The following is a 13,721-nucleotide window of genomic DNA, read 5'->3' as shown; positions in this document are numbered from 1 at the left end:
ACCTTTATATAAGAAAGTCGATTATATTCAAAACTGAACTTACTTTCCGACAGCCAGGAAAATAACCTACCCAGCATTAATATTACAGGCGAGGTATTTGGCGGCGGAGGTTTCAGCGCGTTTACCTTTAACCCTCGAAACCGTGGTCACTTTCGGGTAACCGGGGAAGCTACGGTGAAGACCGGCGATTATGCTAATATCAGCGGCGGCAAGATTTTATACAAGGTTTTTCCTGCTACACGGTGACATCACAGCGGGTATTCTACAGAATCAAAATGCCTTGTTCTGATTGGACGCGTTGGACAGCGACCTACGCAGAGGTCGATCTTAGTTCACAGGTCAACACTTACGTTACAAGTGACAACTATATATCAGTGAGCGAGCAAGCCTCCTTACAGTCCAGTTAATCTGAACCTTCATGATTGGGCTGCTTTCTTCAGGTTAGAGACCTCCCCTGTCAAGTTAGGGCGAGGGCACGGCAGTCAGGCAATTTTACATAAACTTCAGCGAGGACAGACACACCTGGTTGTGCACCTACATCGTCAAGGACTTACATGGCGAATAACCTAGGCGGCCGGGATACAAGTGGATCTAAATCCACAGCGTCTCAGACTACAGCTGAATTTCATAATCAAGCTACTAACACAACTAGATGGTTAGTAAACCTACTTAAACTTTCTGATTGGAGAATTAAAGCGGAAGTTTCACCCTCCAACTTGGGGATCTGAATATAGTGCTCCAACACCTCACAAGTGAGGTTTATGAACAACGCCTGGATGACATACTTGGACTTCATGATCGACGATGATTCTATCCACGATGGCCAGCAAGAGCACTGTAAATTTATCTCCACGAACCAAACAGAAGGGAATAATACAACAGATTATTTCCTCTATCATCAACTTCGCGCCAGAATGAAATCTCACGTACTATATCTCCGTTTGGATCAGAACTGTCATACTACGTGCATACAAGGCGGATGGACCCAATCCGACCCTCCATGAGCTTTTAATACTCATGATATTAGAAGCTAACTTCTGCATTGATCTACACAATGTTATTTGAAATAATGGAGGGTTTATTTTCTGGAGATCCGATATGGTGGTTGCCAACCATTATCTGAGAGATATCATCACCGAGGACGTCTCAGGTATCCACCAATTCGATCCCATGGTCCTCGCACAACAGTTGACAGTTCCTCGGAGAAGATAAGTCAATCTTACAGATTTCTACTTATCTTATAACAGTACTAAATAGCTACATGCTATATATAATTTGCTTAAGTTCTTTTATCATCACAGTACTATGATTATTACATCATACAATATATAAGTTAACAACTCTACAGAGTTGGTTATTATATATTTACCTTAACTTAATTATATCTTAAGCATAGTACTATACTCAGATTGTAAAAATATATAAGCTAACAAACTCTACAGAGTTTGGGCTATTATATAGGTAGCTTAAGCTTATTCATATCTTAAGCTCAGTACTATGTTTATATCATATAAGTATATTAGCTAACAAACTCTAAAGAGTTTTTGCTATTTGGCTTAAGTCTCATCATATCTTAAGCAATATGGTTACATTATAACATGTATTAGCTAACAAACTCTACGGAGTTTTTTTGCTATATGTAACTTAAGCTTATTCATATCTTAAGGCAGTACTATGTTTATATCATATAGGTATTTTAGCTATCAAAAACTCTAAAAGAGTTTTTTGCTATTATATATTTGGCTTAAGTTTCATCATAATTTAAGCTTTATGGTTACATTATAACTTGTATTAGCTAACAAACTCTACGGAGTTTTTGCTATTATATATGTAGCTTAAGTTTCCTTCAAATCTTAAGCTCAATACTATGTTTATATCATATAAGTATATTAGCTAACAAACTCTACGGAGTTTTTGCTATTATATATGTAGCTTAAGTTAATTATATCTTAAGCACAGTACTATACTCATATTGTAAAAATATATTAGCTAACAAACTCTACAGAGTTTTGCTATGATATATGTAGCTAAAGCTTATTCATATCTAAAGCTCAGCATTATATCTATATCATATAAGTATATTAACTAACAAACTCTAAAGAGTTTTGCTATTATATAATTAGCTTAAGTTTAATCATATCTTAAGCTTAGTACTATGTTTATATCTTAAAGTTTTTTAGCTAACAAACTCTAAGGAGTTTATACTAGCATATTAACAAGCTTAAGTCTATTAGTCTTAAGCATTGTATTAATGTTATATATACTTTATCATAATAAGTACATTGTAATAACCTTTATATGGCAGCTGATAAGTTAGCAGCAGGAATTCATCAGTTCAGTACCTTTATGAAGTTCCCATAGGGTTATTACAATCATCACAGTTCAAATCACTAATTATTAAAATCCAAAGTATTATATATTTCCCACCTCCCTTTCCATTAGGATGCTACAAGCAAAAGAGCATGAGTCAGGATAAGGAAAATATGTAATTTTTAGAGTAAAATTGATATTTTATACTTATCCTGACTCATGAGGTAAGCTCCCTCCCATCCTCCCCACATAACACTTTGGATTTCCCTGTAAATTCAAATGTTGGGCTCAGTATATGAGGAGAGAGTGAGGCACATGGGTGGAGGTGGCGCCCTCGTTCCCGCGCTTGTGGAAGGGAGGTAACTCGTGCTGAGTACTAATTAGTGATTTTACATTGAAGGGAGCTTCAATTAGGGAGATACAAGTGTTCCACTATGTTCGCAAGAAGAAGAAGACAAGCAAAAAGAGCATGAGTCAGGATAAGTATAAAATATCAATTTTACTCTAAAAATTACATTATGCTATGACATACTGTTTAAAGGTACTGTTTACACATGAACTGATGTATTGTAAAACAAATTCGTAACGTTGAAAAGATTATTGTCATGAGTTAAATAAATGATAAAACTCAGTGAAACTTGGTGAATTCTTAACAAAACTTTACACCAAAACGCAACTGTTCACATGCACGATATTTGCATATGCTTTTCAGCAATTTGATGCATGATTCTCATGCAATTCATCTGCATATGGTTTGCAGTTGGTTCCCCTAAGTTAGTGGAGAAATTCATCTTAGATGTAACCACATGTATGTACATAACATATAGTGAGTGCTTTAAGTGAGTTTAAACTTTTGATGGGTAGTATATGTTCTTGCATGACGATGTCAGTACCAGATTGGCTCCAGTTGTAATTCTTGCGGTCAACACCCTACCTGTACTTGTGTTCTTCTTTAAGTAGGGCTATATGTTGCCTGATGTCATTGAAATAATGTTGAAGAGGGATTTTAAAGTCAGAGGACTTACGTCTCTCCAATTCTCATATGTTATCACAAGGTTTGGAGCAATGGACATGTTGTTCTGTGTACAGGGCACAGATCACAAATCAGGCAAAGTAGTGTCTCTTTAGGTAGTGTAAAAGTATTTATCTCACAGAGTAAATAATCATATTAATATGTGAAGTATGTTGATATATATTGTATCAAGACTCCAGCGATAGTTCAAGTTTCGTGACCTATACGTGGGTGTTTTCTGTTCAGGTATTGCCATGTCTGGCGGAAGTGATCCGGTGGTTTGACTGTGACGTGGTGCAGCACATCTGGGACAAGCACCTGAGTGTTGACACCGGTCTCGCCATGTACATGTGTGTGTTCCTATTAAAGGAGAGTCTCTATCACTGCATCCGACTGGAACCACTTCTTAAAAAATCCCTGGAGTCGATCGAGGTAAGCAGTATTGAGCAGAGTTCAAACGAAATAAGATAATGCCATTTACAGGTAAATAACTACTTGCGAAAAGATCCACAGACTTGCCATAACAGGCTGGTGGTGGTGAGATAAAATGGTGGTGTAAACTTTGCTCATGATTTGGAAGACATGGGCATAATTCCCCAGATGTGTCCAGAGTCTAATATTCTTTTGAATACCTTCTCTGTGTTTCATTGTAGCTCTAGCTTCCTGTATGTGGTGCACTGACACTCCAATCACAACAGATGTCCTCCTTGCTGACACACATATGCAATAGTTGTTAGGCAAACCCTATTCCCTGCCCTTATGCAACTGCACATGCGTGATGTGGGAAAATGGCAATTCTTCCCAATGTGCCAGAATTAAATGTCAAACATATATTTCACCATACTTGGTTTGTTATTTCACACTGTTACTACTTTAGTTACCTATATTGGTTCCAAGATCCATTTTTTATGTTCCTTTCATTGATGTTGCTGGAATGTTGCTTAACGAGGGGCTCTCTTCCTCCTTCCTTCCATGCTTACTGAGAAAGACTTTTGACGTTGGCAAAGTGTCCTTTATTTTGTTATCCACCCGGCATATAATGCCATGCCTCGTCTGTCCATCCATAATAATATTGTTTCAGGAGCATAACTCAAAATCTGTTCAATATTTTTCAACAAAAATTGTACATACGCCAAACAAAACCTTAAGTGGTTCCTTTTGCTATTTACAGATTTTTGGCATTTTTATTTTTCTCGATTTCCATGAAAATGATTTGGACTTAGTTTAAAAAAAGTTGGACTTTAAGTAACTGTCAGATGATTTGTTCATTCAAATTTGTGGGGGCAGGGGGGATATGTCATTTTCTGATGACTCTTGTTTTTAATGGCTGGTGTATTCCCCTGCTCACACAGACTGCAGAGTTGATGTCATCGGTCAGGACCATACTGGAGTGTGTCAAGAGGAACACGTCACGATATCTGCCTGTTGTCGACCTGCTGCTCAAGAGGCCATGTTATGACAGACTGTCCGTGATCTCTGCTGAGGTCATCATCATGGCTCATCGACTGTTTGATATGGAGGCAGATCAGGTCAGTTGGTCATGTGGCATTGTTGGATAATTCATGAAATGTGGGTTTTTCTTCGTAATATTTATGCCAGGGTTCAACAAAAAAAACAACAAAAAAACCAAAAAAACACACACCCCCACACCCACACACCCACACACCCCACACCCACACCCCACCCCCACCCCCACCCAAATGGGTACAATTTGTGAAGCCCATTTTTAGGTGACCCTGTGTGATATTTCTGGAATATTGCAATAAGTGCTGTAAAACCTTACAGACATATATGGATAGATGTCCAAAATTTTGAAGTGAAATGTTGCATATGTAGTGGTCAAGATTATTGCACTATCATCTAACCTGCGTGCGTGAGTGTGTGCCTATACATGCTGGAGACTTAACGCCTTTCGTATTAAACAAGGAACACTTAATCACTAGGGGCGATGGGGTAGCCTAGTGGTTAAAGAGTTAGCTCGTCACGTCACGGTTTGATTCCCCACAATGGTTACAATGTTTGAAGCCCATCTGGTGTCCCCCCGCCTTGATATTGCTAAAAGCGGTGTAAAACCACACTCACTCACTCACTTAATTAAACTAACAGCTGCAAGAAACAAAGATCTGTTTCTCCCTCTGCTGGTAGCAACTCATAATTGTAACCGTATAATTCTGTCTGAATTTATTGGAAGTCACTTTCACTTCAGTGTGTTTATTATGCCTCAGTCAGCATTATCCAGGCTGTAGCTTGCCAGTAATGAAAACTGTGGCCAGCTTCAAGCAGTTGTTGATATTATCAGTGATCAATCTATAGCATCACAGGGCAGACCATCTCATTGTAAATGTTACAGAGAATAATGTGTTGTAGGAAGGTAATATCTGATCTTATTTATGACAGAAACAGAGTCAGAGCTCGGCTGTGCTGAGTTTCTGGAGGCGTGTGTTCAGTTTCGCCCATCCTGGCAGTCGGATCACGCGGCACATGGTCGAGGCACCAGCCAGGACGTTCACATCTCCCTATGAAGGATACCTCAGGTAAGACAGGAAGGAGGAATATGTCATCCACTGTTGACTCATTTACAACTAACCGTCTCCGTGGAGTAGTGGTTAGAGCGTCCGCCCGGAGAGCGGAAGGTCGCGGGTTTGATCCCCGACTGCATCATTCCAAAAGACGTTAAAATATGGTACTTGTTGGTCCCTGCCTGGCGCTCGGTGTTAATGGGTACAGCAAGGACTGGTCGGCTCGGAGTCAGTATAATGTGTCTGAGTGGGGTATTCATGCTTCACTGCGGCATGGTATCTCAGTGGGCTAGCACTATAAAACCAGCTTCAGTCTGGGTTAGTACAAGCAGCCACACATACATACACATGCACGTCGTCATATGAGCGAAATATTCTCAAGCAGGACGTAAAACCCAATTTCACCTCACCTCAGCTCACCTCACTTCACCTCACCTTATTTACGACAGCAGGGATAAAACTAGGTTGTTTTCTTCTTGATTGCATGGAACACAGCATGACTTACGGTAGTATCCGGAAAGAAGTTTCAACACAATAATAGTGAATACACAGTATCATTGACAAGGTGGTTAAAATGTAACGTATTATATTTGGGATTACACTTTCTCAGTAAAGTACAGATTCTAGTCCTTTTGTTGGGTTCAGTCCCATCTGGGATTCAAACAAACACCCTCAGATTGAGGCATCTAGTTGCCAGCATGGGACTGAGTGGATTAGATTGCTGACTTTGTGTGATGGCAATTACATGGAGGGCATAGTAAATAGTCTACCAGCATAACATAATACCCATCTAGTGTATTTATTCTGACCAACTATTTTAAAATAACTCTGGTATCTTACCAACAGTTGCTGCTTGGTGAAGCCAGAGGGAGACAGTCAGTGTGCTCGACAGGTAATACCATCCAGAGTGAGTGAGTGAGTGGAGTTCGACATTGTACCAGAACCTTATAAATCACAAGGGGCGGTAGGGTAGCCTAGTGGTTAAAGCGTTTGCTCGTCACGCCGAAGACCCGGGTTGATTCCCCACATGGGCACAATGTGTGAAGCCTATTTCTGGTGTCCCCCGCCGTGAGATTGCTGGAATATTGCTAAAAGCGGCATAGAACTAAACTCAGTCAGTCAGTCATAAATCACAAACTTTTGATGTTCTGGTGACGACCCTTTGACATTTGTGCGTCTCTTCATATATTTCCTCGTCACAGTAAAACCCAGCAACGTGTTCCCACATGGTGTTCCTACAACATGGAACGCCGACATCCCGTTTTCACTGTTTACGAGAACACAGACTGGAAACTTCTATGATTTTGTTTCGTAGGTTGAGAAGGTGTTTGTGAAGACTGTTTGCTGCCACCTCCAGTATTATCTGAGTTGTCTCCCTTGGACAACAGTAGCAGCTTATCTCCCCTTGGTCATTTACAATAGTGGACTCATCGTTGATGATACCCGTATCTGCAAAGCATTACTACGATGGTGAGTCTCAGATGTGTTTAGAAGTTGAAACCTATCATATTCATCTTTTCTAAATTATGAAGTAAGGAAATGATATCTGTTCCTAAAAATTCTGAAAAAAATATACCCCAAATTGTCATTTATCACTCAACATGCTGAATGTTTCTAAACAAATACATTTTGAGTGAAAAATTTAGTGATCTCCCTTTCAATGAAAATTAATGTATTTATTGAAATGAGGACTAAGTATTCTGTGTTTGAAAAAATGCCAGTCCATCGGCACAAAAAATGATCAAATGTTAGAACATAACTTCTCTTGATGAGTTCTAATGTGGAAAAATGTCTGATCTCAATTCTGTAGTATCTGAGCTAGCATATAATTCATATATTGCAAAGCCACTGTTCATATTTTGCCTGTGATGTGAGCAGCCAAATGTATCTTCAGGTCAGTAACTCTGGTTGACAAATTCTACTCTTAACATTTGACGAGTTTACATGCCATCTGACCGCCTCCGTGGTGTAGTGGTTAGAACCCAGACCCCCGACCACGTCATACCAAAAGACGTTAAAATATGGTACTAGTTGGTCCCTGCCTGGCGCTCGGCATTAATGGGTACAACAAGGACTGGTCGGCTCGGAGTCAGTATAATGTGTCTGAGTGGGGTATCCATGCTTCACGGCAACATGGTATCTCAGTAGGCTAGCACTATAAAACCAGCTTAAGTCTGGGCTAGTTCAAGCTGCCGCACATACACACACACACCCATGCACGTCGTCATATGAGCGAAATATTCTCAAGCCCGACGTTAAATTCAATTTCACCTCACCTAACCTTACATGCCATCTCAAAGTTAAATTTTAAGTTTGATTAATTTTTTGTGGCTGACTAACTCTAACCTTGGTGTTCCTGATCTGCAGTGTAAGCAGTCAGAGTTCCCGTGTGGTGAGCAACGTGTTGAGGGAGGAGTCATCTGAACGCCAGTTCTGCCTCAAGTGTATCTACTACTGTCTGAGAGAGGCTGCTGGTATAGTGGCCATGAAGGTGAGACATGTATCTGTGTGTTTTTATTTCAGATGTATTAATAGTTACTAAGAGTCTTACACAAAACAAATAGAAATGCTTTAGCTTTCATTCAGACGTACTAATACTTATACCACCTGTTAATCTACCTACCGTAAGTTGAGTTGAAACGAGGTGTAAACACAAAACAAACCCCACCTGTGCAGTTACCTCCCCTTCCCTATCACCAATCTTTCCTGCGCTTCATACCTGTAGGACATGTGGAATAGAGCTCTATATATTTTGAAGTGTTGATAGAGTTGGAGTAGTAAAGTATTTACTTTCCTTTTTTCTTGGTGTAAGCATACTTGTTCCTGCGGTAACTTTTTTTCCGTGAACTTGAACACTTTTTTGCACAATATCCTGTGTACACATGTTGTTGGAATGAAGCATGGTTTCCACTTGTTTAAAATGTCAACGGAAACTTTATAAGTCTGACCCCCACCGTAGTTGTCCGTCCTACCTTGCGAAGGACGGCTATGCTCCATGTTCAGTTGACCTGAAATGCATCCTGTGTGATACATTGTCAGGGGAGGATTTCAATGCATATTTGAGAGCTATTGCTAAGCGGGAGGCTGATCAGCATTATAAGAAGAAGCGTGCTTCATCTCGAGATCAGGCAAAGGAGGCTGTTGTCATCAATGATTTTGTCCAGAGACAAAAGTTCAACTGCGCCGTCTCCATTTGATGCATCGCCATCTTGTGTCGATCTGGGTACATCGTCTGTCAACCAACGGGAATCGGGGTCCAGAAGAAGGTTGTCGACTGTCGACTCAGGCGATAGCGACAATTGAAAGTGATGGATTGTTGCGATGTCTGACAGAGGGAATGTACAGCGCCCGTGTTGAATGAAAATAATGACACGGTGGAATTACGATCTCTTGTTGATGCGATTTATTGCAGTGAGGATTAATCGAGCAAAGAAGAAATCTAGTGGGCGTGTCGACACACCCTCTTTTCGGATCGTTATTGTGCATGCGGTCATTCCTCACGTCAGCAGGATACTTTGTTGGAGCATACCGTTTGATATGTACGAAAGGATTGACACGGACGAACAGATTGTTACAACCCATTGGATCGACAGGACCGTACTGAGCGTTCCGAGGATCGAGTCCCTGAACACTTTATGAACTCTCATTATGACGACTATGGTAGAACCGATACTGTGTCGTCTCAACAGTTTGACGATTCTCGTCTGTCTCGATATGATCGCCTTACTCGTTATGTTGTGACATGTCGCGGTCTGCTACTCCTTCACGTTATGGTCGGGGGCATTAACGTTATGGTCGGGGGCGTTCACATTATGGTCGGGGGCGTTCATGTCATGGTCGAGGCGTTCACGTTATGGTAGGGGCGTTCACGTTATGGTCGGGCGTTCACGTTATGGTCGGGGGGCATTCACGTTATGGTCGGGCGTTCATGTCATGGTCGGGGCGCTCACGTTATGGTAGGGGCGTTTCACGTTATGGTCGGCGTTCACGTTATGGTCGGGCGCTTCACGTTATGGTCGGGGCGTTCATGTCATGGTCGGGCGCTCAAGTCATGGTAGAGGCGTTCACGTTATGGTCGGGCGTTCCACGTTATGGTCGGGGCATTCACGTTATGGTCGGGGCATTAACGTTATGGTCGGGGCATTAACGTTATGGTCGGGCGTTCATGTCATGGTCGGGCGTTCCACGTTATGGTCGGGCGTTCACGTTATGGTCGGGGCATTAACGTTATGGTCGGGGGCGTTCATGTCATGGTCGGGGGCTTTCACGTTATGGTCGGGGGCATTCACGTTATGGTCGGGGGCATTCACGTTATGGTAGGGGGCGTTCTTACAAGGAGGATTACTCTTCTCCACATCATCGTTCTCCTTATACTTACACGCGTAGTCGTTCTCTGCGACTCCGATCCTGTCGTTAAGCCAACTTCATCTTTCTCTACGGTGGCTAATGTGACTCCGTCTTTGCCATTGAATGTTGCCTCAACCCCTACTCTGGTACTGGATGTAGGGGATGTTAGCCCACCTCGACCTCCACGGGACACTGATGTTATGGCATGGATGTCAATCTTCATGGACACCCATGATGCATCAAACCCAACGGCTGGGGTTTTCAGCTTGGTGACACCCCAGACTCTTTCCGTTTTCCGCCACCTTCATGTTTTCCGTAACTTCCTGCGGACATGAACTCGCCTTTTGCTTTGGCGTTGCCATCTCAGCCATTTGCTAAACCTGGGATGCGCCATAAGTTTCCCATCTATGGGAGGGATTATACTGCTCCTGTCTCTAAAGATCTTGCCTGGGCATTAGTGTTTCCACCACTACTTCAACTGTTACGATTGGCCATGGTTTCCACTGCGATGGATTGTCTCAATAAATTTTTCGAGCATAAGGATGACCCCTCAGATGATGAACGGATGGCGATGGCTACTGTCATGCCTACATAAGTGGACTTCAGACGCGCCTGCACACACTCTTTAAATCTCAGGGCAGGTCACTCAACTTCGACGACAAGGATTTCTCACGATGTGTAAGCTCCCGGAGCGGCACACAAGGCTGCTTTTACGGGAAAAGTGGACTTCATCTCAATTATTCAATGGAGCCATTCCTTCAGTTTTGGACAAGTACACGCTGGAGAGCGAGAAGCAATTGATTATATCATCTACCCAGCGACCTGTACGTCGCCAACCGGTGCACAACGTTCCCGAACAACGATACCGACGCCTCCACAGAAGTGGCCGACTTCTTAGTCCACCTTAGGTCATCCCGTCGTCTCAAGGGTTCGACCATCTCGACTTAATTGGCTGCACTCAGTTCAGTTGTCACATTGGCTTCGGGAGACAAGAACATGAAAGTTCCTGCCCATCAAAAATTCCTTTGGGCTTTTTCTGTGGAAGATCAAGTTCGTAATCCGTCCCCCTGCGTGGGATCTTAACGTCATTTTTTGTGATCTTACTGGCGACTCCTATGAACATCTTGATACAGTCTCTTTTGACCTTCTGACTCAAAAATCAGCGTTTCCTCTCTCCTTAGCTACGGCGGCTAGGGTGTCTGAGCTTCATGCTATCGATTATGGTCGGGTACAGTTTGACCAGGTGTCCATGGCGATGTCCATCTTGGCTTACGGTGGCATTTTCTAGCCAAGAATCGGCTTCCTGGCCAAGAGGCTAGTTTCACATTGCTCCACTTTTCGCCGTCCTGGGTTCTCAAGATCGTGCTGACCTGTCAATTTGTCTGGTGCATGCTTTTCGCATTTACCTTCAACGCTCTGAAGCATGTCGAAAGAACTTTCATCATTTGTTCATCCTGTTATCTGTAACCCCCAAGTCAGAGATCACCAGACATACTCTTTCTTACTGGTTATGGGCTGTGATTCTCCGTGCATATGCTGCGCAGAATATGGATCCGCCGTCCTCTTCCCACCCTCACGAAGTTCAGGCGCTTCCGTCAACACTAGCTCTCCATGATAACTGCTCTCTGCAGGCTATTATGGAGGGCTGTTTTTGGAAATTTTCGCTTCTCACTATTTGCGGGGGGCGGTGGGGTAGCCTAGTGGTTAAAGCGTTTGCTCGTCACGCCGAAGACCCGGGTTCGATTCCCCACGTGGGTACAATGTGTTAAGCCCATTTCTGGTGTCCCCCGCCGTGATATTGCTGGAATATTGCTAAAAGCGGCGTAAAACTAAACTCACTGACTCACTATTTGCGGGATATCTCGACAGCAGATGTTGCAGGCATCCAGCAGTTTGGGCCGCTAGTTCCCTCCGCCCGTCGTCAGTGACTCTTGACTTGGTGTATCTTGACTTCATGTAATTTCCGCAATGAAACGTTAGTGAACATGATTCACTCTTGTTCCGTATTGCAAGGCAGTATTACGATCCCATATTTTCCTTCACTGCTTGTTGTGATTTCGTTCACTTGGTCACTGATCCCGCAGGACGTTGTTACCTGGTATACTGCACATGCTATATATATCTTCGTCGTTCTTAGGGAATTCTGTCGTTCATATTTGCACACTCAATTATACTGTTTGGGCCTTGTCCCCCACCGCCTGCCGACGGATAAAGCATTAGTACGGCTGAATGTAAGCTAACACATGTTTTTTTTAGATTAAAAACATTGTATTAACAAGCTTACATTCAGATGTACGGTTTAGTCCCACCCATCCACCCCTCTGGACTTTGGCCTTTTTGTCCCTCTTCTACGGCACTCTGGCCTTAGACTCCGGAAAGATTGGTGGGTGGTTTTGTGTTTACACCTCGCTTCCACTTGACTTATGGTAGGTAGCTTAACAGGTAGGTATAAACATTAGTACATCTGAATGTAAGCTTGTTAAAAAAAAAAAAAAATTTAATATAAAAAGGCCATTATATTGTAGTTTCTTATCATCATCATATATATTACACATTGACAGAGTCTGGACACACAGCTGCTGCAGAAAGTTCTCAACATATACCTCAGTTTGTGTCGCGCCATCAACCCTACCAGGCACCTGCAGATGATCTTCAAGGGCGTCTGTGGTCGGATTGGGAAGGTAAGCCCCTTCCTCTATAAGACACATGCAGATGATCTTCATCGAGTCTGTGGTCATATCAGTAAGATCACCAAACTGTCCCTACAAAACACCCGCAGATGATCTTCAGGCTGTCGGTGGTCATAAACCAGTAAGGTAAGCTGCTGTCCCTACAAAACACCTTGCAGATGATCTTCAGGCAGTCTGTGGTCATATCGGTAAGGTCACCAAACTGTCCTACAAAACACCCGCAGATGATCTTCAGGCAGTCAGGGGTCACATCAGTAAGGTAAGCTGCTGTCCCTACAAAACTAATCCAGGTGATCTCAGGGATTCTGTGGCCAGATTTGTAAGGTAAGCTTCTGCCTGTACATTATCAGCTGCCCTTCGAAATGATGCTTTCAAAGTGTGCAAAATGTCATATTTCCTTCAACAACCACTTTCTTTCCCACAGTCAACCAGCCTGCATGAAAGCATGGACCTGTCTCCCAGACCTGACCGGGATGTTTCCTTGTTGTGGCAAGCGTCGCCGATGTTGCTATGTGCAACAGACCCTGACAAGGCCGACATGGAGGAGGAGGAAGATATATTTGCAGGTAGACTTACCTGATAAGACAGTGTATCATACTTCAGGAATGTCTTCTTACATTTTTTGTGTGTTGAGATGAAATGGATTTCAACATGTTTGCATTTACAAAGCTGTGTAGGGATTGAATAGTGTGGGCCCACTGAGAATACCAGGGGCCCAATACACAAAGCGTTTGTAGCGCTACTTCATTCATAGCCAATAACAAACTATACAGTTACGATAGCTGGTAACATTACAAACGCTGAGTGGATTGTGACCAAGGTCAGTATAGATACTCATATCAC

General features: G+C 42.6%; 1 protein-coding gene across 1 annotated transcript in view; it reads left to right on the top strand.

Moving 5' to 3' along the window:
• LOC124260131 overlaps nt 1-13,721 on the top strand; it is a 43,938-nt gene that overhangs the window by 25,608 nt on the left and 4,609 nt on the right. The window contains exons 17-24 of the mRNA XM_046694377.1: nt 3,569-3,754; nt 4,675-4,851; nt 5,720-5,856; nt 6,688-6,733; nt 7,157-7,311; nt 8,209-8,332; nt 12,750-12,869; nt 13,303-13,444. Of these exons, the coding sequence (XP_046550333.1) occupies nt 3,569-3,754; nt 4,675-4,851; nt 5,720-5,856; nt 6,688-6,733; nt 7,157-7,311; nt 8,209-8,332; nt 12,750-12,869; nt 13,303-13,444 (1,087 nt within the window). The remainder of the gene's footprint in view (nt 1-3,568; nt 3,755-4,674; nt 4,852-5,719; nt 5,857-6,687; nt 6,734-7,156; nt 7,312-8,208; nt 8,333-12,749; nt 12,870-13,302; nt 13,445-13,721) is intronic.

This window comes from Haliotis rubra, unplaced genomic scaffold (genome assembly GCF_003918875.1).
Source record: "Haliotis rubra isolate DU_JTF1 unplaced genomic scaffold, ASM391887v1 Scf750, whole genome shotgun sequence".
NCBI lineage: Eukaryota > Metazoa > Mollusca > Gastropoda > Lepetellida > Haliotidae > Haliotis > Haliotis rubra.
The sequence above is the reverse complement of the archived record's forward strand: the minus strand, read 5'-3'. Positions and strand labels throughout refer to the sequence as shown.